Below are 24,890 nucleotides of genomic sequence, written 5' to 3' on the forward strand. Positions count from 1 at the left end.
AAGAAGTTGAATAATCAACATAAATGGAAACCATAATGCTTGCAAGCCGGGTCCCTCGCGCGGAGAGCATACTGGTAGAAACAGGGTATCTCGCGATGTGCGCGAAAGGGAAGGATAAACAAATTCAAACAGTGATACAGATGTAACTCCCCTACGCCTCCGCCGACTGCTTTGCCTTCCATTCCTCCACCAAACCCCTATAGTCCTCAGTCCCGTATGGATGGAAGCACTGTGCCAAAAGACCTTGCTTGCGTTCAGGGGCTAGACCCAATTCGTGCAGCATCAGGTCGAGGTATGGCACTGCATCAAAGACGAAATCTGGGTTGCGGTGGCCAAAGCCTCCTGGGTAGCGATAACGGCCGAATTCAGAATGAAGAGCTGTCTCCCAAACTAGATCAAGGTCGTCGGAGTTCTCTTCGGTCTTGGTGTCAGAGCCGGCGCGCACCGCAGGTGGACAGCGCTCCACTGCCGTCGGGGTGAGGTGGTCCCCGAAATAGGCGGCGATCCACAGCGCCTGCGTCTGGGCGACCAAGGTCGTGTTGATGGTCATGGTGATACCCATAAACGCCAGTGACCGCTCCTTCACCAGCGATAACGGTACCATGAATCGAGCCAGTCGGAATGGGTGTGGTGCGGCCGCTTCGGCCGCCTCATTGAGCGGACGGTACTTGGGATTGGGGTTGGGCGGATTGCGCAGCCGAGGGAATCGGCGCAGAATCTCCTCGTCAGCTGCTTTCACGATCTCGCTGTCCAGTGGGTCCGCGCTCCAGGGAAATCCGAGCTCACGGTCAATCCCTTCGGGGAGGAACTTCAGGTTCGGAGTGGAGCGCCAACCCGTCGAGCAGATGAGGGCGGTGCTGGTCAGCGTCTCGCCCGTGGACAGGTGCACTGCATGATCGGACAGGTGATTGAGCTCGGTGATATGAACCCTGATGGCCCCGTCTTTGATGAGATCGAAGAAGTCGGTGGGGTAGTTGAGGATACTCAATGAGGAGGCGATCCAGAACGGACTAATCCAGGGCTGCAGTTTCTTCACCTCTTCGTGTTTGTCGAAGCCGTTCAGTTGTACCACGTCGTCGGCTAGTACGGACCAGAATGCATCGACGATCTTGCGCCCCAGCCAGGTTCCGTGAAGGAACCTGCGCACACACGCATATCCATCGGAGTCTCCCCAGATGCAGGGACTGAACCAGGTCAAGAATCGCGTTGTGACCAGCTTCTCCAGCCACTTTTTCAACGGGGTCACATAGGCCGGTGCCATCCAGTTGGGGCCATGTCCCGACTCTCGGATAATCCAGTCCACCTTCATGCCGGACGTGGCGCAAGTGTACGCGGCATCCCACGCAGACTTGGTACCCCCAAACACGGTCACTCGTTCCCCGGGCCGTAGGACTTGAGCCTCGTGCTCGAGCATGTCACGGCAGTGGAAGATGGGGGCGCTGAAGTTCTCCTGGCCTTGGAAGGAGGGTAGGTATGCCTGGGATGTGATACCCGTCGCCACGATCAACTTCTTGGTGTCCATGGTCACCATCTGTCCCTCGTGCGACACGCTCAGCTGCCACGTTCCATCCAGATTATGCTTGGCGCTCTCGACACGGTGATTGAGCCGGACTCGATCGGTGAAGCCGAACCGCTCTGCATATGCCTCCATGTAGCGCTGGACAATCTCGCCCGGGATATGCTGACCGGGGCGAACCCCAAAGGTTTCCTCATCCATGGGGAAATCGCTGAACTCGTACGTGCCCAGCATGTTGTTCGACTTGAGACCCTTGTAGAGGCGGTGTTTGGCCCAGACACCCCCCACGGAGCTGGCTGCCTCGAGCACAATGACATTGCTATGCGGATTCACCTCGCGGTAGGTCTTGATGGCAGCGAGCCCGCTCCAGCCTGATTGGGAAAACGATACCGGTCAGACTTCGACCTCCCAATGGCATCAACACTGGCCACACGCCACGGGTGGAATATCGGAAGCATTGGACATACCTGCGCCCACCACTACCAGGTCCACACTCTCCATCGCTAATGAGGAGGGCGAATCTACGCCCGATCCGAGTTCGGCACCTGTGCTTTTGCAGCTGGAGCTATGCACAGCGAGGTGTACACCAGGGTGGATTCAACGAGGAAAGATTGAGAAGGGGAGGGGAGGGGGAGAGTGACGAAGAGACCAAAGTAGGGACTAGGTTCCCGCCAGGGCCGAGAGCGCGATGCTCCTTTAGTTTTGGGGGACTGGTTGACTTGAGAGTTATCCCAATGGCAGGGGAAATTACGAGATGGGATGGGAGATGAAGATTACGGAGCTCGGAGTCTCATGCAGGAGTCGGGCAGTCGGAATACCTCCAGTACGGAGAAGCCAGGGAGGCGGTACTTCGGTCACCCCGTTAGAGCTCGCACTCCCTGCAATCCCTGTAGAGAGATAAATCGCTTCCGGAAGCTCGAGCGGCGACCCGCCGTGGAATGCGATTGGCGCCAGGGACCCTCGCACGCATGGATGTGGATGTATCGTCTCGACCACCTCCTCATTGGGAACGGCGCCCTGCAGCCAGTCCAAGGCGGCCCTCGACGAGGATTCTCGGTTCTTTGTTCGCTGGCGCAAACCGCATTCTCCATGGCCACCGAAATAAAGTCAATCCGGGCATCATCGTTTGACATGGCGAGAAACCGCGTCAAAGCGCGATGATCCCCTACCTTTCTGATCCTTCTGGCTCACTGTTTTCTCCGCGGCGAAGCCAAGAGAGAGAGAGAGAAAAAAAAAGCGTGGCGGGTCTTAAGCTTGCGATCAGCATGTCCGTCTTTTCGTACTTCAATCTTACCTCCTAGATATGCAGAAGTACAGAGTTAGCTAAGATCCTCGCTCGGGACTTGAGGACTGACCGAGTGGAAACGCAGGCTCCACTTGACGGTTGAGGGATGGGCCAATACTTGTGAGGGCGAGTTCATGGGATGATGGTGGTGGTGGTGGTGGTGGTGGTGATCCCGCACAAACGGGTTGGCGAACAGGAAAAGGGGGAACGAACCGTGTTGGATTTCCTTCCCGCAACAACCAGCCCCAACGGCGCCCATTCTTCGCTCATACCCGGCATCGCACATTGGAACTATGACTGTCCCCAGTCTGATGACTATTGCCCAACTCCTGCCCTTTGCTTTCACGGCCACCTGCAGCTGTGCTCTCTTACAAATCATCTCTTCCCCCCCCCCAGGCCTGCCCTGGGCAGGTGGGATCGTCGATATGCCTACATATGTACTGTATGTAGATCTGGATTCCGGACGGAATGCTCGCCTTAACGGGCGCGGATCAACCAGGCTGCAGAACCTGTCTCGCGCACCTCCCGTGTCTCTCTCTCCCCCTTGTTCGCTACGGCGCTAGTCGCGTTGGCAGCATAGCGGGCCTCGCCGCTGTCAGGATCAACAAAGTTGCCTCCACTCTGAAACTTGGAATTGAGCCGGGAACGTGGCGCGGTGGAGAGGCTCGAACATTCTGGCGGGACATCAACAAAAGACACCAAGGGGAGGAGAAGGGAAAAATACAACCAGGGCTTGGCTCTAGAGTTTGCGCAACGCACAATGCGACTGGGGACTCGTCTGTGACGCCCACTTCATCCCCCCCCCCAACAGTACTCAGTAGCGATGTGCATACATGTTCCGAGTCCGCACGATGGATGTATGTATACGCAGAAATTTCATTCTAGGCCCCGATCCCAGATGGGCCCAATGCGAATGATGGACCTTGCAGTCGCGGATCGGCCTCCGCGCTCCGTCAGACGCAATTTCCGCGCGGACAGATCAGCGTGCAGCCACCGCTTGCGGATAGAGTCGTCTCATCCGTGACTGGCTCGGCTATGGACAGATCGCACTGGCGCACTGATGCTATCGACGGCGCAATTTTGGGCTGCAAAACAAAGAAAACTCGCCGCCATGACGACTCGCACGCTCTCGTTCGTTCGATGCAGTCCTTGCCGGTGTAACTGATCGTGCAGGGGATCTGTACGACACATCAAGCTCTCCAGCCATCCGGCTCGTCGATTTTGCGGCCCTCGGTAGTGGACTCGGTGCATATAGGGCTTCTGTCAGTGCCGATCGCGCGCTCGATAAGGCAAGTCCTTTGCCATCTTGACTTGGCGGAGAGTGGACCTAGTGGTCCTGCCCGGCCGGCCTTCCCAGGACCCGGCAACCAGGTCCTGAAAATGGATCTGGACCTTAATGTCCTCCCCGGGAACGTTGGGAGACCCATTCGCATGTGTCAGGGTATGTCAGACGTCTGATCTAGAGGATGGAGTCGTTTGGCGCCAACCGGTTTTCGGCCCGTCATATCCCGGCATCACAAAGTTCTCTATTCTAAGTGATGAACCTCCTGCTCGTACCTGGATATGTCAGTTAGCTCTCGGCTTAGCTGGGAACCAACACATCCCTCGTCCCGCCCATCGGCCGCCCATCGGCCAGGGGACCCATCCGCTTCCCTGCCGGCGTTTATAAATCGACCGGGGTGCAGGCTTGCTTCTTTGTCTGGCCTGGTCCCAATGACAAGAAGGCAGTCGAGGGGAAAGTAGTTCAACCCACCAAGTGATCCTGCCCACTGCCGTCTTGTCGTTCTCGTCCCCCCCCCCCCCCCCCCTCTCCTGGTGGGTTTGGCATTTCTTCTTTATCTGGATGCATCCGCACCCGTCCCGGAGTTTCACTGTCATTCCTTTGCTGAAAGAATTCACAGCGAGAAGTCTCCGCTTTTGGCGACAATGGGGGACTTCAACACTGAGGCTTTTACCCTACTAGGAGTCGCAATCGTGATCATTGGGCTTCGAACGACAGCTCGATGGATCATGGTCGGTCCCAAAAATTTCCAGCCAGATGACTATATCATGTTGCTGGCATGTGTAAGTCGTTGATTCTTGCGGAATCGTCCACAATTCATATTTATTGTGCTAACATTGTTGGTATAGGTGGTGTACGGGCTGGAAACCGCCGCCGCATATATGGTGGGGGCATGGTTCAAGGGTCTCGCCAATAACGCCATGACGGATGAACAACGAGCGACTTTGTCGCCTGATTCCGAGGAATACCACCTGCGGGTCGGAGGATCCAAGGTCCAAGTGACGGGATGGTCTTTGTACACGCTCTTGCTGTGGCTGTTGAAGACTTGTATGGCCATCTTCTATTCTCGATTGACGTGAGGCCCGCCCTACTGACTGGCTGAATGCCTCAATACTAAGAACCTGATTCAGGTCGGGATTGATCAACATGCGCGTCCGAATTCATATTGCCTACGGCTTGATTGCCGCAACTTATATTGCAACAGTCTGTTCCATTCTCTTTAGTTGCCGTCCGATGCACAAGAACTGGCAGATATACCCCAGCCCTGGAAGTGGGTCCTCTATTTCCTTCTCCTTTCGCATTTCCCCTCTTTGCTCGCAAATCCCCGAGCTTCTTCCTTGTCTGACTTCTAGGAACCATAGACTACTGTCAGCCTGCCGTGTCCAAGATCGATATTTACGTAACGGTGATCCTCAATGTCTCGACGGACATTTATCTGATCAGCATCCCGGCCCCGGTAAGCCATGAACCGAAATTCCGCAACAGGCCAGACCTAATCAGTTAATCTAGATGCTTTTCAAAGCTCGTTTACGGTGGCGGGAGAAGCTGGAGCTTCTGGTCTTGTTCAGCGGCGGCCTCTTTGTCATGATGGCCGGCATTTTGCGCTGTGTTTTGATCTTGACGGTGAGCCTCCCCATTCCACACTCAAGGATTCCCTCCTTGGACGCTGACTCTGTGATTGCATTTTAGGCGGGTGCCAATGGTGCTGAACAGGCCGGCAGCTGGGCTTGTCGCGAAACCTTTGTCGCTGTCGTCATAGGCAACGTCCCAATGATCTACCCCCTGTTCCGCCGCATGGCTCGTCGTGCAGGTTTATTTATGACTTCACGGAATGGTTCCCAGAGCTACCCGGCATACCAGCTGTCAGATGGTGATCAAAGTGGTGGATATCCCAAGCGCAGGAAGTTCCGCCACCCTTTGTCCATTCCAGGCGATACGCAGTGGAATACCGTCAGCGACGAACAGATGATTCTGCCGACATCGCGCCAGCAACCACCTACTTGTACTGCTGGTGATGGGGACTGGGATACGAAAAGCCATACCAGCCATAGTGGCGGCATCAAAGTGGTCCATGAGACCATTGTACACAGCGCGGAGAAGGAATCACGGTTATAGTGAATGTTAGCACTGATTTTCCTGCTCTCTACCTTTGCTTTCTTCGATACCCTATTGGTGGTCTTGGGCTTCGTCCTTTATTCTGGCTAGTTCCTTATGTATGTCCCATGAAACTGATCGCTGGGTAACAGCTTGAACCGGTGCGGAAGCACTAGATGGCTCAGCAGCCTACGCGGATCACATACTCTATTTGTTAATTCATTGAGATTGAGAGGCTCCCGAATAGTCGAACTAGGCTTGCCACCCGAATCATACTGTAACGAGGTTAAGCCCATTCGTGGGCACTCTGCTTTCCGCTGGAGCAAGACACGATCTGCATCTACCGGAAAATCAATATAGACAAGCCACTCAGAGGGGCCCCCTTGGAGAAATATATTAGATGACCCCGGTTCCCGGGCTCCTTCATGCATTGAATACGAAGCAAGAAATAGTCCATTTGATGTTTGGAGAGCTTGGCAGAGGATCATGGAAGTCTTGACTGGTTGATTCGCATCAAGGTCTGAGATGGCATTCATACGGTCGATATGGGAAAGTTTGTCTTGGAGGTAGAAGAGCATTTCAAACTACATAGGGATAACTGCATGGAGAATAAGGAGGTGATTGTGATAGCTGGTGTTGAAGTTGCAAGTCATATATGTTTTCCGGAAATTACTCGACTGTTTGTGCGCATCTTGTAGATGCGCGGATGGAGCTCGGCAGTTGACGCTATAACGCGTATCGGAAGAACGGGTTTTGCTTGTCGGTGAGATCATCAAAGGCAATTTTGTCACGTTGCACATCATCGAGCTCAAAGGTGTCCCGAAGACGATTTTCTCTCCACAACAGGCCGTATAGACCAAGAGCTGCAGCAATGGTGATGCAATAACTGCAGTTTCGTTAGCACCGTCGATGATTTTCCTCAGAAGCAGGATACATACCAGATTACTATGCCTTTCCATAGCACTGGATAATGTTGGGCTTTTGTCCCACTTTTAACAAGCTGGGGCCCAATGATATTTCCAACTGTATAAGCCACGAAGACGGTCGCAGCCATGATCGACTTTTTGGTAGCCCCAGCCACGTTACTGGCCCCGATGGTAATGATAAGACTAACAACCGGGCCGAAGAATCCTGTGAGCGCATAACCCGCAACCGGAGTGGCCGGCTGGTAGCCCCATTGTGATCTCCAGATCATCACACAGCCGGCGATGACCGGGAGACAGCAGGCAATCAACATAGGAATGCGAGTGTTGGGAACGACAGTTGGAATATAGCCGCATAGAGGGATAAAGATGACACAGATGCCCCCGACAGGAAATTGGAAAAGAATGGAGTCCAGCGTGTTGTACCCAAATGTGGACACAATTAAGGGTCCAAATCCGGAGATAGCCCCATTGATGGTGTACCTGAGTGGGTCAGTGGACATAGCACAAGTTTCTGAAGATGCAAAATGAGAAGAAGACTCACGCTGCCGCCATCATTATAGCTACCAGGTAGATCTTGATATCTGTGAGGGACTCCTTGATCTGATCGAGCTTGATCTGTTGACACCGTACACCCGTCTGACCTCTGCGCAGCCGCTCAACAGCCACCCTTCGTTCCTCTGGTGTCAGGAACCAGGCGGAAACTGGCGAGTTGGGCATAGTGCAACACCAAAGACCAAACAGGAAAGTTAAAGCCCCGGCGAATATATATATATATTGCCACCGAGTAAGTAAGCCCGAAGATATTTGACCAAATCCATAGTTCAGTGCTCCACCGATGATGGTGAACCAGCCTATGCCGGAGAACCACCAAGCCTGTCGAAGGGTTTGCTCCTCTTGCGTATAGTAGCCACTGACAATGATCATGAAACTCGTCGGTATCACGCTCTCAATTAATCCTACACATGATTATTCGAAAGGGTCAATGTCTCCGGTCGACGAGAGACTCACCAAGGAAGAATCGCTGCACAAACAAGCCTCGCCAGGATGTAACGCCAGCCGTGGCGGCACAAACAACGGCCCACAGGAGAACGACTGGACCAAGAACATGGCGAGTGTTGAACTTTTGCAAAGTCAACGTCATCGGGTAGAGACCGGCCAGCATCCCAAAATAAAAGATTGATGTTGCCCAGCTGAGACGCGATGTATCTACTGATGGCGGGGATGTGGAATGGTCGTAGACCGCCAAGGAGAGATCCGTTGTCATGCCAAAGAGAGAGGCGCTGCCCAAAATCGCCTATCACGCACGTAAGTTGACCGCCATAGTGCGAGACAACCTTTTTTTGCTCACCTTGTCGTAGTACACTATTCCATACCCTGAAGAACGATCGATTTGTCAGAGCCTTTTCTCGTGTGTGGATGAGGGAACTCACCTATCAGCATAGCAGGCATGAAATACATGTCGATTTTCCTCAGCACTCTCTTCGCAACCACCGGATCGATTTCCTGGGCCACATCGCTTACCACCGCCAACGCAGCATCCTTTTCGGCTGGGGGCGTGGGTTCATTGGCACCGCTGCCAACACCGTACAATTGAATCATCTCAAGCTGCGTCATGGCATCCAAAATGACTCGATGGTCAATCCACAGCCTCAGATGTTCCGTTGGAACGTGTAAATAAATGAGCCCAGAAGATCGATTTTTCGAGACCTTCCTAATTGGGACGACCGGTATCGCGACATTGACCGCCTTGAAAGACCGGCAGATTCAGCGAGTATCGGAGCTCGTCAGGGCGGTAAGGTCGTCCATCTGATAGGCAACCATCGATGATTACAGTTATTGCCTGGCTAGGGAGGTGGTTACCGATTTATCCATGGAGAGACCCTGATCTCATAGAGATGATGAAATCGGTATCCCCGTTCGGGACGGCGTAACTAACTACAAGGCCCACCAAATTACATCACCGATTGCTTCACCCTGAACGATGCACAGAAAGTGGATTTGCAGGAAAATGTAGCTCGGGGGATTCTAACACGACTGCAAGGGCTTCCTTTCCCGGTCCATTTTCGTTCGTAAGTGACGCAAGAGAATAGTCTGCTAACTATAAAAGAAAGACCTTATGAGCCAGATCTGACCTGCGTTGGTCACCTATCACCGTTATGACTATCAACTTCACCGTGTTTAGAGGTTCTCCCGATGGAACCATCCGTCAAGAGGTTTCTCGTCGGGATGACCTGAAGCGCGACGACGTGCTCGTTCGAATCACCCACTCCGGTGTCTGCTTTACCGACGTTCATTATCGGCACGCCGATATGGCGCTTGGCCACGAAGGGACCGGTGTGGTGGAATCGACCGGCCCAGAGACCAAGCTGTTGAAACAAGGCGACCGCGTGGCCTGGGGATACGAGCACGATTGCTGTGGACATTGTCGCCAGTGTCTGACGGGCTGGGAAACCCTCTGTGCGGAGCGCAAGATGTATGGCTCGGCCGATCTCGATCAAGGCTCATTCGGAACACACGCCGTCTGGCGCGAGACATTTCTTTTCCAGATTTCCGACAACATCAGCAACGAGGATGCGGGTCCCTTGATGTGCGGCGGATCGACTGTCATCAACGCACTCGATGTCGCTCAGGTGCGGCCGACCGCGCGGGTTGGTGTGGTCGGAGTCGGGGGTCTGGGTCACTTCGCCATCCAGTTTGCCGCGAAGATGGGCTGTCAAGTTATCGTATTTTCGGGCACTGACAGCAAGCAAGAGGAGGCGCGGGATCTGGGAGCCACTGAGTTCTATGCAACAAAAGGGGCCAGGGAATTGAAGCTGGAGAGGCCTATTGACGATTTGATGACCTGAGAATTCCATATATGCCTTTGTTGTCGAATGAGCTCTGAGTGCAGGGTGGAATCGTTTCCTCAAGACAGGTGCACCACGACATGCTCGAATTTGCGGCTTTCCACCACATAAAGCCCCTGAAAATGACATTTCCAATGACCCTGGAAGGTGCCCAAGAGAGTTTGAAGACTCTAGAAAACGGAAAAATCCGCTACCGTGGCGTTCTTGTGGCAAAGGTTTAGACTACTGGCATGAAACTTGGAAAGTTAGCAACATTCTCTGGATAAGGGAGATCGGAGAAGCTTTATTGTATATGTTTGTGCGTACCACGAGCATAGTTTGGAATCAGCGTGATATTGATTTACTAGGAAAGGTGACATAGGGATAAATTAGTAGTAACTACAAAAGAAAAATACCTAGGTGGCAAGCTAACCCATGCGGGACCGGCAGTAGTATCCTAACCTATACATACAGTGAGCAGGTACAGGACAATAAGAGAAGACTTAGTTGATGTCAAACCAAAGTCGTCCTTTAACTGACTCCGTATCTTTAGTATCGGGAGCGGGTATCCGAGGTTCTGGTAGGCCCCATTCTCGGGAAACTTCTCCAGCAGCCCGTAGAACAGTCATAGAAGCGAGAGCAAGACCGCCTGTAGAGTATTGAGATTGTACGTCATCTAGTCGCCGATGATGTAGAATTCGGGATAGCACTTTTAGGGGGGATACCTGAGATTTTTCTCGCTGATACCTCTGAAGCCAATTGTGCAGCATCGCTCATCAAACCTGAACTGGAGCGAACAACATGCCCTCAAACACGAATCAGAGTCGACCAGCCGACTGCGAAGCGTATTGGAGAAGGGAGGTGAAGCTGGTATATGACAGAGAAGGCCCGTAGCTGATCAAGGCCTGCTGATGAAATGCCTTCGAACCGAGACACATTCGAGATTGATGGTCGCTATGCAGAGGCACCAATCGGATTCCAGAGTCCCGCTTGGACGCAGAAAAAAGCGTAGGAGGTTTATCGAACAGTTGAGAAGGCCCTCCGCAATTCACGGTCGGAAATGAGAAAGCCAGCGTGAGGGTTGAAACTGGGAGCGTTGAAGGCATCGGAAAAGCACGATATGTTATGCTAGCACCTGAGGCATGATATCCGATGTTGCCGTTGTGGCCTTGGAACTTTGCTTTATGACAAATGTTGAGTCCTTCGCTCCGTTGAGCCAATTTGATCGAACTTGCTCTCTGGTGGCGTGCTTGAAGGGATGATGTTGTGATCTCCATCGAGGACGGCGGGGTCGCCTTGAGAGCCGAATGGCACCTCGGGTCTGCAGGGTTGGATTCTACCCACCCAGACTGGTTAAAACCATGATCCGGTCTAGTTTCAAATATAGACAGAGAAAAGAGAAAAAGAGAAATGAATATCCGTTGTCGGTGAGCTCCGCGCATTAATCAGCCCCCAGCTTCCAAGGTCCCCCCCCCCCCGCTTATCGAGACTCGCCCTGCCCCGCGTCTCTCTTCCTTTCCCTCTCTCTCTACACTCGACTCCCGGTGATTGTCCCAGACTCGCCCACAATGACTACTCTCAAGCCCGGTGACACGTTCCCCAGTGACGTCGTCTTCCAGTGAGACTTGTCCCAAGCCAGAACAAATCTAGTCCTAGTCGCTAACTGTCGATGTGATTAGGTATATTCCATGGACTGAAGAGAACGGTGATATTACTGCCTGTGGCATCCCCATCAACTATAATGCTTCGCAGGAGTGGGCGGACAAGAAGGTCGTTCTATTCTCAGTGCCTGGTAAGATCAACTCATCAAGATCACCACCTTCCCTGGCGCTAGTTTAGGCGACTAACTAACGCCCGATATCCAATAGGTGCTTTCACTCCGACTTGCTCCGTCAACCATGTGCCCGGGTACATCCAGAACTTGCCCAAACTCCGTGAGAAGGACGTCGACATTGTGGCGGTGGTTGCGTTCAACGACCCGTTCGTGATGAGCGCCTGGGGAAAGGCGAATAAAGTCCGTGGCGACGAGATTGTGAGCTGATCCTTTCCCTGTTCCGCAAATCCATCACTGATGATCTGATTTCTAACAGCTCTTCTTTTCTGACCCCGATGCCAAGTTCTCAAAGAGCATTGGCTGGGCAGATGAAGCATCAGGCCGGACGGGCCGCTATGCGATTGTCATCGACCACGGCAAGGTTGGCTATGCGCAGATCGAGACCGAGAGGGGTGTTGTGAAGGTAAGCAACCTCAATCACATACGACTCCCGGGGAGGAGACTCACTAAGAAGCTTTGCTTTTGTTACAGAAATCGGGTGCTGATGCCGTTCTTGCCTCTCTGTAAACGGCGTCAAATCAAACTGCACATCTCTGCCGAGCAATCACGTACCCTAAGCACTCCAATATGCTATTATGAAGCACACTCGTTAGCGTCCCATAGAGAAAGTAAATTACAAGATCACGACAGGAGGAGAATGCGGCATTATATGAATTCATGTCATCGAGGTGAAAACCCGCATAAAATGAATCGGCACAAACCATGTCTATCGTTCAGTCTTCTTCTATGTATAAAAGCCAAGGCAAGTTGTAGAAAAGCATATCAGGCGCAAAGACATCAGACCAAATACAGATATCTATCATGCAGAATGCCAAATGGTATAATATCGCCGGTATGAATCAAGAAAAGTAAAAAGAAAATACTGCAACCCCGTTCCAGAAATTTAGACAGGTGGAGTATGGACAAAAGCGCGATCGTGGAGATGCAATTCCACACCCGCTGTAAGACAATCCACATGCAGTGGCTCCATAGCTTGTAGGACCTTACTTTTGATTGTGCTGTCGGGAGTTTCCAAGGGCAAGCCGCTGGTATCGCCCGACTCTTCGGGTGTGGCGTTCCGGAAAGCCCCTTCGATATCGACGCGTGTCAGCTTAGGCATGCGCGCACGGCGATTTTTGATGACTGTCTGCAGTTGTGATGCTAGGATCGAGACATGTCTTTCTTCACATCCCTCAATATAAAGGGCCTCCAGAGACGATGGGAGACAGTTCAGCAAAGGCGTAGTGGGCTCGTTTTGGTACCGTATATCCAAGAGGTTCGGCAGTCGGATTCGGATCTCCCGCAGAGCAGCGAAGTCGGCCAACGATCCAAACCATTCGTCGTGGGTTTGGTTTAGGCCAGCAGCGGTGAAGGGGTAGTGATCGCCATAGTGGTCCAGCCACAACGTTTGGAGAGTTCCCTTGCTTCGAGTCAAAGACCGGTAAAAGGCAGTCGGCTGATAGCCGTGAGAATCGACATGTGAATCTGAATGTTGATATTTAAAGGACCTCAAGTCGGCACAGGAGGCAACCAATGCATCCATGCCGTGATTTCCACTGCTAGCGCGCAGATCAATCTCGCTGATCGACGAGAATCCAGCGGGCGGCTCGCTAATATCTTGCTCATTGACATGCTTGTTGTCCTCGTCGTCATTGCCAGTTGGAACGATGCTCGGATCGACCACCGAATTGGCAACGACCGAGCGCATGGAGGGTAGTTTGAAGAATGACAACACAAGATCCGAAGATGGTCCATTGGTGCCGTCGGAGTACTCCCGAGGTTCGGAATCTTCGATATGACCACGGCGATGGAGCGAGACCTCGCGCAGGTGTCGGAATGCAGGGTTCGATTTGAATGGTCTCTCGCGGCTGATCGCACGCCGCATGGTGCGATTCAAACACGGTGTCTGGGAAACATACACCAAGTGGAGCTGTCGAAGTTGGTTTAACAGAGGCAGCAGCAACGCAATCCATGTGTCCCCAAGGCCATTTTCAAGGCCCCGTTCCCATTGGGCCATTTCCTCCTGCGAATGGGATGATGTCTTGACCCATTCCTGCAACGCCACCGATGCCTTGAGCTCCATCCGATCGGTGTTGGAGATGGGTGCCGATTGCCAACCGCTGAGATTCAGCTCTCGGACGGCGTTCGCTAGTGATGGTCGGGTGGTGACAGCATTGAAAAAAGACCTGGCGGCTCGCCAGTTGTGTAGGAGGGCGGTTCGGTAGACGAGAGGAAGGAATAGGTCGTGGAATCGGCGGCAGACGAAGATCAGCTTCCAGCGATCTGTACGCTGGTTGAGCTGCTCTCCGACCATGAGGAGCACATCGTTTGGTAGAGCGCAAGCCATAGTGGCATGCAAAGGGAAGGCCGGGTTTGACGCAATCACCTCATGGAAGCAATGAAGAGCGAAAGAACGAAATAAAAAGGAAGGCCTGCGCAGTGTGGCCGGCGAGGCGAAAAATAACCAACCCAAAGTCAAAACGAGAGGCATCCACCGATAAGCGGGCTTATCGGGGATTGTCGCCGTGCAGCCACGGGCTTCTGGAAGGCAGTACTGTATATATCTCTGCAGCCCTAAGTCGAGCCACTGGTCGGGGCGATCGAAGCGCAGACATTGGCCAGTGCCGGGCTAGCAATGGGTCTCTGGTGGAGATGCGAGTGGCGCCAGCGGACAGTTGAACGCCGCTGAGTTTTCATACTCCACTAGGCCTTGACAAAGTCGCCGCCCGAAACGGCCGGGTGTCGCAGACATTTAAGGATCTATAGTATATATAGTGTGGGATCGACAAAGCCCCGCGGGTTTCTGTGGCGGCGCTTGGGGGTCGAAACAGTCAAGTCAGCCGAGGCGATGATACGTGATAACATTCTTCCCCGCGAAGTCGTCGTAGTACAGAGATATTATAACGATCAGTGTAGTAGTATATGTATAATCTAGTGACATTCTACACATGTCAATCACTATATATGCAAGCGTGGCGGAAATTAAACTTATCGGCCCCGCCGCGTTTGCCTGCCATTTGCTCTTGTTCTCTTTCCCGACGAGCCCGATCTCCCATCAGGACTTGTCACTCGCTGGGTGTGGGCTGAGACTGCTCTCCCCTGCTGCGAAACTCCGAGCTGATCCTGATGTACCGCCGTGGCAATGGCCCGATGGGACACACTAGTGCTACGGTCGCGCTCTGTTCGGTCCGAATATGCACGAGGGACCGCCAAGTCCGGCGGGTGGAGATGCGCGATGTTGTTCTTCGGCAGTCTCCCGTCATGGGCCACCGAATGGCAAAAATCCCCTCCCTCGTTCACGCGTGGGCTCCCCGGTCTTTCCTGGTCGCAGCGAGATGTGCTCGGCGATGATAGGGCGAGAACTCGGGGCTCGAAGGCGTGGAGGTGGTGGTGGAGTGGTGTGGATGCGGGTGTATGGTGAGGGGCGGGCGCCGCGGGTTGCGCGACGAGGACGGCGCCGGCGGGGACGAGGACTGGCGCTGCCGCGATCCGGAATAAGCGTTCTCTTTCACCACGGTGGGCGGAGACCCAAAGCCGGTGCACATGGAAGGTAGCGGAATGGTGACGGACTGGAGACGACCAGCGATCAGTACTTCTGGCTCCGAGAGCAACGTCGATGAACAATTGGTAACTTACCGCAATCGCGGTGCTTAAGAATGGATCTCCCTCGCCACCAGCTTCGGAGGCCTCAACGTTGAGGTTGACGCCGGCCGACGGGGCGACTTGAATGCCAACATGATGTGGCTCTGAGTCCTCGGGACACACACTTTCGGACCCTACCGGTAGTGAGTGGAAATGCCTTCGGCAGTAAGACCGATATTCGAGAGGCTCACTCACCAGATCCCAAAGTCAGAGTTGCCCCGGCCCAGGGCTCCAGGTCGAGACCGATTTGAAATCCGGTATCTGGCTTCAGGTAAGTATGGACGCACGATGGTTGCTTCTGTATGGTGCGGACATACCGAGCGCCTCCAATGACAATTCCACCGCAGCCTTGACATTGATCTGGATGGAGCCGCTGATCGAAGCGTCGAGAGTCATCGGCTTCTTGGATACATGGGGGGTCCAGCCACTCGCAGACACGTCCGGAGAGGTCAGGTCGAAGGTCAGGTCGGCCGCATCTGTCAGGCTCACCGACACCCCCGTGGCGATTCCCGCTGTGCCAACCACCGCTTCAAGTCCATATCCCAGACTGAACACAATCTCTGGACCGAGGTCCAACACGCCACCGGGAATGGTCACCCCGTCGATCGGAATCTTGCCCAGCTCGACCTCGTCCGATTTCGCCCCGGTGAAATTGGCGCTGAGCCCCAGCCGGGGATTGAAGTTGGCCGCAACTCCGTGAGGGCTCAGAGTCATGGAAACCCCCGTCGGCCTGAACGCTTCGGTTGTGATATGAAATGAAAACTCAAACTCCCCGGTCGTCCCACATTCTTCGCAGTCGTACGTGAAGGTGGCGTCGCCGACCGAGAACGACTTGCGGCTGAGGGGAAAAGGATGACTGAAGTCCAGGGAGAAAGTGTGATCCCAGTCGCGCTTGGCTCCCGCGGGATGGCCCCCGACGAAGAGCTCGTAGGTGTGAGCCACAGTCTTCCAATCGGAAGCATGGCCATTGAGGCGGATGGTCTGATTCTCAGCCAGAAATGACACGTTGGAGACCACGAAGGGCAGCCGGTCCTCGTTCCAGCCGCAATGGCCCTGCCCAGCAACAACCACAAAATTCCGTTCATCCGCCTCGTTGACCCATTGCCAGATCCGCTGGCCATATTGGAAGGACCTCTCGTTCCGGAACCTTAGTGTGACACTCTGGTTCGTGCAATGGGTCGACTCGAGGAACGGCTGAAACCTTTCCATCGAGATTATGTGCTCAGTCTGTCCAGGCATATGAACCGTGAAATTGCCCACGGCGGAGCGATCATTTTGAGATCCTGAATATGACGGCTTAGATTTGAAGTCTCCCCGATAGAGTCAGCAGAAGGGAGCTTACCACCCCAGAGAAAGGACTCGATACTGAGCAGGTCGAGCCCGGAGAGATCTTTGTCTCTTGCAGCATGTGTTGCAGAGTTCACTTGCCGTGGTCCCACTGGCTGAAGCTCAAACGAGAGACAGAAATCAAGCTGGGAGACCAGGTAGAGGCTGTATACCAGGAGTTCAAGGGGCCAAATCTTCATCCTAGTCTGCGGCGGGGCCGTAGACCACACGCTTTGCACAATGTTTCAATGCGAATGCCAACCGGAGGTGTGATGAAAGAGCTTCATTTATATTTGATTTGGGAATGTATCACAGCCCCGCTGGACATCGTATTCGAAGAGCAAAAACCTTCATATGGACGGATGGGGATGAGATCGGGCGATGTCAGTAGCCTTCCGCTACACTATAGTGTCCAATCGAGAACTTGCTGATCGACAGGCCAAGTATCCCGACCTCGTGTTCGTGATGAGAGGTGGCAGGGATGACTGAGACTGTCTTTGTGCCTTATGCTTTATTGATCCCAATTCTGACACTTTTGTTGCACGCCTCATCCCTTTATGAACCAATCAGTGAGAATCGATATAGTAGGGCCTAGATAGCCCGACTAGTCAGTACAAGATTCTGTACGTTGACTATAATTAAACAAAAAAAAAGCCAACAGATCTGGAGTGGATCCCTAGCTTTGATACTTGTCGCGAGTGCTTCGTATAATATTCTTGTCTATCGCAATTTGGGGGCTGATTACTACTCTTGGCATACAAGGGCGGCACGGTTCGAACTCCCTGCCATAATGCCTCTCTGCAGTTAATCGTCGTGGGGGCTAAAGGGACCAGGTCATATCTTTATGTCTCCTGTAGATCATCTCGTATTCCACCCGTAATTAATACCATGTTAACTATTTCATGTAACCTATCTAATCTAGACTTAGTACGTGTATATCCAATCACCATATTATACAGACAGCAGCGTCTCTGTTGGATTTGCTGAAAATAACCGCCGCACTTTGAAGATTCCTCAAACACCAAAGCAAAACCTAGGTAACTTTATACCTTGATAGTAAAGAGGGAGAAGCTTTATCTATCCCAGGTGAAAATAAAAGGATTAATCTAGGAAGAGCGCAGACTCAGAGTCAAGACACACCTGTAGTAGAGTAATAGTGAGCTTTGATACCTACTTACCAAGCTACGCCTAGACATATATATTCACGTACTACTGAACCAAAAGAATACTATGTTGATCCCTTCCAGCGATCAAGGCCCGATATAAGTAGCATGCATGGGATATAACACTATTAAACAGTTGAGGACAAAACCGAAGATTGGAGAAAAGCGGCAAATTGTATAAGCCTATCTAAGACAATCCTGAAATACTAGAGGTTATAGATATCCGAGACGACTAAATAATGCCTAACTCCCTAGTCTCTGGACTATCACTCTAAAAATACATTTCATTGGTGTTTGTATTTTTCTCTATACTCCCACTATAGTGCCAATAGATATTCATAGGACAGGGAGCTGGTTAGGAGATAGCTTTGGCCTTTTGAAAATTTCTGCATTACCTAGATAGAGACCTATAAGCGTTCTCCCAATGGACTCGGCGGCACAATATTGAGCTTCCATGAGAAGACAGCGCGTGAGTAGAAAGAAAATATTCTTTCAAAATCCAATTAAAGTTAAGACGGAATCAGTGACTAGAATAACACCCAGTGTTCTAGAATCTGAACAAGGTATTTCTCTACGATCCTTGATTTGAGTAGTAGAAAGTTGGCAGGCAACTTAGGTCTCTCAAGACGCGGCTGTGGCGCTTTAGACGAATTACCGACCAAGGAAGTTGCATAGCCGAAGTAGCTTTTATAGGCTCCCAAATTGCGCTCATTGTTCCAGTCAGCCCAGTGCCCCTAAAGTAAACCGGATTCCATTAGAGACGCCCCTAGAAGCTCTATGTGTTATCACTGCCAGAACTCTACGTCGCCACTTGAAAGCCCTGGTATGTCATTGGTATCCTCCACAGGTTTTGATACCACTGCCGGCTATATCAGTGACCAGTTGAAAGTTCGTTGACCTCCTGGCTATGGCCTGTATGCCTTTTGAACATCCTTTCTAGAGTGGCTTCATAACTTGAAGGGATGTGATGGCGATGTACGATTCGTCGTTGTAGCTGTTGTCATCCGTCGCACAATCGCTTCCAGACAGTACTGGGAAAATGAATGGCATTCGGTATAGTCCTGCTGGGTAAGGAACTCGGGACCACGGGAAAACCAACTTTGAACAGCTACTCATACTTGAGCGGTCGTTCATAGATCGGATCTGTCTGGGTATGCTCCTTGGAAGTTTTTATGGCATAGAATTTGCTTAAGCATCGGCCGGTTCAACTGAAATGACACTGAGATATCAGTAATATTCGATTCTACGCCAAAGTCTTCATCCTACGAGACTAGTCGTGCCTTGACTGGATCTGTGTGTACCAAAGGGGCTGAGCCGTTCATAGACAGACAATACACCAACTTGAGATCTTGGAACTTAGAACTCGGTCATGATATGGAATGCTTCGACCCGCAGCATAGGGTCAGTCGTGAGGTATGGCAGTGACTGATATCACTTCTGCGACATCTAACTTGGGTAGAAATAAACAGAAGCGTTCCACTTAGTTAGATAGCGCGATTATATAATCGCCCAACGAAAGTAAATGGCCCCATATATCCATAAAAACCACTCGCCCATTCACGTCTTCCGGTCTGATAATCTTTTCGGATTGTCTGCCACCATTGTAACGAAAACTGGTGCTGCATTCCTCGAGCAACTCCTTTGGCTCCTTGACTGCGAAGACATGCTTACATTACACCGGAGTAGCACCAAGGCTCCAGCCCACGTCGGGCGGCGGTTGAGAGTTGTATGAAGATCTGCAGATCCAAGGTCCATTCGCCGACATGGGACTGGGGAAATTCAGGTTGCGCTGTTGGGGCAAATGGCACAGGGATGATGTCTCTTTGAATTCCATTGCGAGCATGGACGAGTGGTTGGTAGGGTTGTCTTAGGAAGGGCCCTTGTCGCTATACCATGTCGTGCATCCACGAGTGATAGCAGGTCTTTGGAAGTGCCATGCGGGTCATGCCAAGTATCACGCGGTTGCCAACGAGCTGGTGGTTGGCTTGGGTGGCTTTGGCGCAACTCTCTGGCCGTAGATCCTACACAAAATCGGGCGAAGGAAGTTAGTAACGGGGTCCGAACGGGACAGGGCATCAATTCGAGCAGAGGAGGGAGGAGAAGGGGATCAATGGAGGAAGATACTACCTCCACAGATCAGATGTTTCCGGCTTGGCGGTTACAATCGAAATCGTCATGTTCATCAGAGTGATTCCGAATTTCCAAGTTGCCAGCCACCAGCGTCAGTCCCGTTGACGAACTAGCACCTGTGTACTATTGGGTAGAAGAGAAGACAGAACTATAGTGGCAGCAGTTGTTGCTGAGATCCCTTGGTTTTTCTTCTGAGGAATATGCCTCTTCTTTCGCGCGGCGCGCGGGCGATCACAAGACACCAGGACTTTTGAGGAGTCTAAAGAAAGGATGCATTCATAACGCAAATCCACGCCCCGGGATGTTCTCTAAGGCAATGAAACCATGTGGCGTGCAAGGCGACACCCCGGGGTGCATGCGCTAGCCGTGGCCAAGAAGAGCAGGACCATCCGAGCGCGCCAGCATGGCGTTTTGATTGGAGGGAGTGACACTGGAGGCTGTCATAGGACACAGTCAGCGAAGATGCAACCTTGGAAGTCAACGACGGGAGGTGAACGGGAGGGAGGTACGGAATATGGAGCATCTTAGGTAGGCGAAGGCTGATTGCTGGAGCCGGCATGCTGCGAGGCGGATATGCATATCAGGACAGTGCATGCAGCGCGAAAGGGTCCTCGAATGGGTTTTAGTGTTGCTTAGTGGCTTTGGATGTGATTGGCAATTGGACAACAGAAGCTCACTCCCCGCAGCCCCGCAAAATAAATAATCTGAAAAGAGACACAGAAACGCACATGCGAATGTCAATGCGAAGGCAAGTGCCGAAAGGACTCGCTACATTAAGAGGGAGAAGGGGGAAGAATAGAAAACTAGAAAATAGTAAATGCATATCTCCAGGCCCCGTGACTCTCATCTGCCGCCTTGACCCCAGGCTTTATACCACGCTACTCCCTCTCTTCCTCTTCACCTCTCTTGCCTCCTCCCTTCTCTGCACCTCTTCATTTTCCATCTAGCCTTTCTCCAACCCATCATGGGCTTCGTGATCGGAAACATCTATGTTATCACCACGGTGGCCGTCATCGGCGGTGCACTTTTTGGCTTTGACATCGCATCCATGTCCGCAATGTATGTACTGCTCACATCCACCTAGCTGGTATCCCGTCATCAAGTGTGCTAACTGTCCCTCAACACAGCTTAGGAACTCAGCAGTACAAGTGCTTCTTCAACCAGACAGATATCTCGGACAACAGGTGTGGTGGTCCCACTTCGAGTAACCAGGGTGGCATTTCGGCTTCCATGCCGGGTGGCTCCTTCGTCGGTGCACTTGTTTCTGGTATCCTGACAGATCGGCTAGGTCGCAAGCGCGCCATTCAGGCTGGCTCAATTATCTGGTGCATTGGTAGTGCCATCGTTTGCTCTACGTTCAGTATTGGCCAGCTCGTCGTGGGCCGCTTCATCAACGGGGTCTCAGTCGGTATTCTCAGTGCTCAGGTCCCGGTCTACGTCGCCGAGCTGGCCCAGCCCAGTAAGCGTGGCCAAGTCGTTGGCGCCCAGCAGTGGGCCATCACCTGGGGTATTCTCATCATGTTCTACGTCTCGTACGGATGTAGCTTCATTGCAGGCCCCGCTGCCTGGCGGGTTCCTTGGGCCCTGCAGATGGTGCCTGCAATCTTTCTCTTTTTCATGGTCTTCCTGCTGCCCGAAAGCCCCCGTTGGCTGGCCAAGCATGACCGCTGGGAGGAAGCCCACGAAGTGCTGGCTCTGGTTCACGCCAAAGGTGACCAGGATTCCCCCTTCGTACACACCGAGTTGCAGGAGATTCGAGACATGGTCGAGTTTGAGCGCCAGAATGCTGACGCCTCCTACCTCGAGCTTTTCAAGGGGCGGATGTTGTACCGCACACATATTGGTGTCTTCACTCAGGTCTGGTCCCAACTCACTGGCATGAACGTCATGATGCTTTACATCACGTATGTGTTCGGTATGGCTGGTCTCTCGGGGAACGCCAACCTGGTGGCATCTTCTATCCAGTACGTGATCAATGTCGTGATGACCATTCTGGCATTGATATTCATTGATCGCTGGGGCCGCCGTACCCCCCTGCTTGTTGGATCGACCTTGATGATGATCTTCATGTTCGCCAATGGCGGCATCATGGCCTGCTATGGCAAGCCGGCCCCCCCGGGTGGTCTCAACCACACTCCTGAACAATCTTGGGATCTTTCAGCAGCACCGGGCGCCGCCAAGGGAGTCATTGCTTGTACCTACCTGTTTGTCGCTAGCTTTGCGCCTACTTGGGGTCCAGTGAGCTGGATCTACCCGCCAGAGCTGTACCCGCTGCGACTGCGTGGTAAGGCGGTGGCCCTTTCCACCTCAGGGAATTGGGCATTCAACTTCGCACTGTCTTACTTTGTGCCTCCGGCGTTTGAGAATATCAAGTGGAAAACATATTTGGTCTTTGGAGTTTTCTGCTTTGCCATGACCGTCCACGTCTTCTTCTGCTTCCCCGAAACTGCAGGCAAGACCTTAGAAGACGTCGAAACGATGTTTGCAACCCCAGGCCTGAAACCTTGGAATACGACCGTTCAATTCCAACGTGTCAGAAAACTTGAAAAGGGTGCCATTCAGCTAGAGAGATTGCCTGATATGCACGCAGAGGCCGGAATGTCACGAACACTCGAATCGACTGAGAAGGATACCGCCGAGGCGTCTCAGGTGCGATAGACCGTGCTACTACATGGCGGCTATGCCCCTTCTTGGGATTTTCTTCGTGTCTAACTCATTTCCTCATTTTCTTCATTACATCCATCCGGCCTCAGTCAAGCTGTTTGCGGCAATGCCTGGTTTTCTGTGAGATTTTGCCGATGGAGACTAGCCGTTCCAAGCCATAGTTGAAATTCAATCACATTGGTATCTTTGATTTGCATGTGGTTATTCAAAAGATGCTGTAGGGTCGATCATGGCCTGGGATTAATAGGTCTGATCTTCTTGCGCGGACTCAAAGACTAGAAAATAAGTGTGAGGAATTTATATATGATAGAATCGAGATCCCATAATGGAGGAAAAGGGGATTCCCCGTTCGCACATTGTCGTACACAATAAAAGCCCTGACAAAGTTTCTAGGCATATATGTTACTGTGTGCTTTATTGAGCGCGAGTGGAATTAACTGGGGGTGACTTTGGGTCATCGTATCCCGACATTGCTGCATATGCCTTTAGTCAATTCTACATCCATCGTCCACTCTAACTCCTTACAATAACCCTGACAAATTCATCAAGGGTACCTAAGCATAGCTATAGAGCGTCCGTCCCTCCTGGATGTCCTTTGGGAATTGAATATAAATATTTAGTAGTCGAGAATATTTCAATCCTGACCAAATAGTTTCACAAAGACTTGGTAGGATGGCGGAAGACTGTGCCGAACTGCCAAGAAATTGAAAGGCCTAGAATATCAGGCCAAACAGATGCGGAATTCAACATATTCCGCACAATTGTCGGAATAGGTGTGTAGAGACTCGCATTCATCCTTTCCTGTACGTTATGATTAGTTAGGCGTACACCCCCTAAATTGGCAGATTGGGCGGAATAGCACCACAGACTTCTCCTTGATTCCAATTGGTCGGGTCCCCTCCTATCCTGATACCCATCCACATACAGCCTGGAACCTTCCAATATCTATTGTATGAGTCATCTGTGCTGACAACGCCACCGAAAACCACCTGGGCAGCGACCGATCAGATCTAAACACATTTGTGACCTCCACAAACTGCGTCCTGAATATCACATCTTGCAAGCAGACGAAAGAAAAAGAAAAAACAAAAAACACTCCGTCATGGCCGATCCCGTTCACTTCTTCGACCTCTTCTCCGATCAACCAGGTCCGCATGCTACCCCGCGTTCAAATGGCTCAACCATAGGACATCCGAACCTAACGTATGCCGATTTAGGTGCTTCTAAATCATGGTCCCACAACACTCTCAAGACTCGAGCAGTGCTCAACTTCAAGGGCATACCCTACGTCCAGAGCTGGATCTCCTACCCGGACATCAAGGATATACTCACCGGCTTGAGTGTACCGCCTAATGAACAGGGCAGACCATACACGCTGCCAGCAATCATTCATAAATCAACTGTGATCTCTAATCCCCACGGAGCCATGATGGATTCACTTACTATTGCTATGCACCTCGATAAGGTGTTCCCGTCCCCGCCGCTTTTCCCATCTGGCGACGCCAGCTACGCACTGCTTATCGCTGTGACCAAAATTATGAGTCTCATAGAGCCCGGTTTTCGACCACTTATTATACCGCGCGTGCCGGACCATCTGGATCCGAGGGGACAGAGGTATTTCCACCAGACTCGGTCTGCTGCTCTTGGGAAGCCGTTGTCCGAAGTGCGGCCGACGGACAAGGAGAGTCTGGACAATTTGTGGAATTTAGTCAAAACCAATTCCGCGACACTGATCGAAATGCTGCACGGAACAGAAAGCAAGAAAGGCCCATTCTTCGAAGGCGAAAAGGCTGGATATGCAGATTTGGTATATGCGTCCCAACTGGCGTTTATTGAACGTTTCGATAAAGAGCTCTTTGAGAAGATCTTGGGCTTGGGCAGCGGTGAAATTAAGGATCTATACGAGGCTTGTTTGCCCTGGTTAGAGGGACAGGGCGAGGACAAGGAATGGTCGCTTTCCTAGTTTACGTGGCCAACAGAAGATTACCTACGAGCAAGGAGCAGGTGTTATCCTGGAGCAGAACACTGAGTGATCGAATCTGAAGGTGTGAAGAGTACATGCTTTGCGTAGTCCCAGCCAAGTTCCGCCTAGTAAATTCATTATCTCAAGAAGGTTTTAGGGGGCCTCCTGGTTTCTTGCATGTGGCTTATATACGCCTAGAACTCGGCTGTGACGCAGGCAGGCCTATAAAAGTGCCATGGAGTATGATCAGGCAAGGCAGAA

General features: G+C 52.0%; 10 protein-coding genes across 10 annotated transcripts; 6 read left to right on the forward strand and 4 right to left on the reverse strand.

Annotated features, from left to right (window-relative positions):
• Positions 1-151: 151 nt before the first annotated feature.
• Positions 152-2,017, reverse strand: N7459_001801 (uncharacterized protein; the record flags this gene model as incomplete). Its single annotated transcript, XM_056940986.1, has 2 exons — positions 152-1,887; positions 1,984-2,017. 2 exons carry the CDS (start codon positions 2,015-2,017, stop codon positions 152-154), a joined length of 1,770 nt encoding a protein of 589 aa, XP_056805266.1.
• A 1,635-nt stretch (positions 2,018-3,652) lies between these two features.
• On the forward strand, positions 3,653-3,962 carry N7459_001802 (uncharacterized protein; the record flags this gene model as incomplete). Its single annotated transcript, XM_056940987.1, has 2 exons — positions 3,653-3,658; positions 3,687-3,962. The coding sequence occupies 2 exons, from the start codon at positions 3,653-3,655 to the stop codon at positions 3,960-3,962; spliced, it is 282 nt and encodes a 93-aa protein (XP_056805267.1).
• Positions 3,963-4,727: 765 nt separating this feature from the next.
• On the forward strand, positions 4,728-6,198 carry N7459_001803 (uncharacterized protein; the record flags this gene model as incomplete). Its single annotated transcript, XM_056940988.1, has 6 exons — positions 4,728-4,865; positions 4,932-5,158; positions 5,214-5,353; positions 5,445-5,539; positions 5,593-5,706; positions 5,773-6,198. 6 exons carry the CDS (start codon positions 4,728-4,730, stop codon positions 6,196-6,198), a joined length of 1,140 nt encoding a protein of 379 aa, XP_056805268.1.
• A 705-nt stretch (positions 6,199-6,903) lies between these two features.
• N7459_001804 (putative MFS transporter) lies at positions 6,904-8,717 on the reverse strand (the record flags this gene model as incomplete). Its single annotated transcript, XM_056940989.1, has 6 exons — positions 6,904-7,063; positions 7,116-7,583; positions 7,645-8,059; positions 8,112-8,397; positions 8,452-8,477; positions 8,534-8,717. 6 exons carry the CDS (start codon positions 8,715-8,717, stop codon positions 6,904-6,906), a joined length of 1,539 nt encoding a protein of 512 aa, XP_056805269.1.
• Positions 8,718-9,259: 542 nt separating this feature from the next.
• On the forward strand, positions 9,260-9,949 carry N7459_001805 (uncharacterized protein; the record flags this gene model as incomplete). The annotated part of the gene is made up of 1 exon (XM_056940990.1): positions 9,260-9,949. The coding sequence occupies one exon, from the start codon at positions 9,260-9,262 to the stop codon at positions 9,947-9,949; it is 690 nt and encodes a 229-aa protein (XP_056805270.1).
• Positions 9,950-11,496: 1,547 nt separating this feature from the next.
• N7459_001806 (peroxiredoxin family protein) lies at positions 11,497-12,269 on the forward strand (the record flags this gene model as incomplete). Its single annotated transcript, XM_056940991.1, has 5 exons — positions 11,497-11,546; positions 11,608-11,720; positions 11,797-11,960; positions 12,019-12,165; positions 12,234-12,269. 5 exons carry the CDS (start codon positions 11,497-11,499, stop codon positions 12,267-12,269), a joined length of 510 nt encoding a protein of 169 aa, XP_056805271.1.
• Positions 12,270-12,645: 376 nt separating this feature from the next.
• Positions 12,646-14,088, reverse strand: N7459_001807 (uncharacterized protein; the record flags this gene model as incomplete). Its single annotated transcript, XM_056940992.1, has 1 exon — positions 12,646-14,088. The coding sequence occupies one exon, from the start codon at positions 14,086-14,088 to the stop codon at positions 12,646-12,648; it is 1,443 nt and encodes a 480-aa protein (XP_056805272.1).
• Positions 14,089-15,037: 949 nt separating this feature from the next.
• Positions 15,038-16,909, reverse strand: N7459_001808 (uncharacterized protein; the record flags this gene model as incomplete). Its single annotated transcript, XM_056940993.1, has 5 exons — positions 15,038-15,310; positions 15,378-15,517; positions 15,579-15,644; positions 15,701-16,666; positions 16,726-16,909. The coding sequence occupies 5 exons, from the start codon at positions 16,907-16,909 to the stop codon at positions 15,038-15,040; spliced, it is 1,629 nt and encodes a 542-aa protein (XP_056805273.1).
• Positions 16,910-20,966: 4,057 nt separating this feature from the next.
• Positions 20,967-22,660, forward strand: N7459_001809 (sugar porter family MFS transporter; the record flags this gene model as incomplete). The annotated part of the gene is made up of 2 exons (XM_056940994.1): positions 20,967-21,061; positions 21,130-22,660. 2 exons carry the CDS (start codon positions 20,967-20,969, stop codon positions 22,658-22,660), a joined length of 1,626 nt encoding a protein of 541 aa, XP_056805274.1.
• A 1,108-nt stretch (positions 22,661-23,768) lies between these two features.
• On the forward strand, positions 23,769-24,629 carry N7459_001810 (glutathione S-transferase family protein; the record flags this gene model as incomplete). Its single annotated transcript, XM_056940995.1, has 1 exon — positions 23,769-24,629. One exon carries the CDS (start codon positions 23,769-23,771, stop codon positions 24,627-24,629), a length of 861 nt encoding a protein of 286 aa, XP_056805275.1.
• Positions 24,630-24,890: the final 261 nt, after the last annotated feature.

This window comes from Penicillium hispanicum (assembly GCF_028827665.1).
Source record: "Penicillium hispanicum strain IBT 35686 chromosome Unknown utg000001l_segment0_segment0, whole genome shotgun sequence".
In the NCBI taxonomy this organism is placed as follows: domain Eukaryota; kingdom Fungi; phylum Ascomycota; class Eurotiomycetes; order Eurotiales; family Aspergillaceae; genus Penicillium; species Penicillium hispanicum.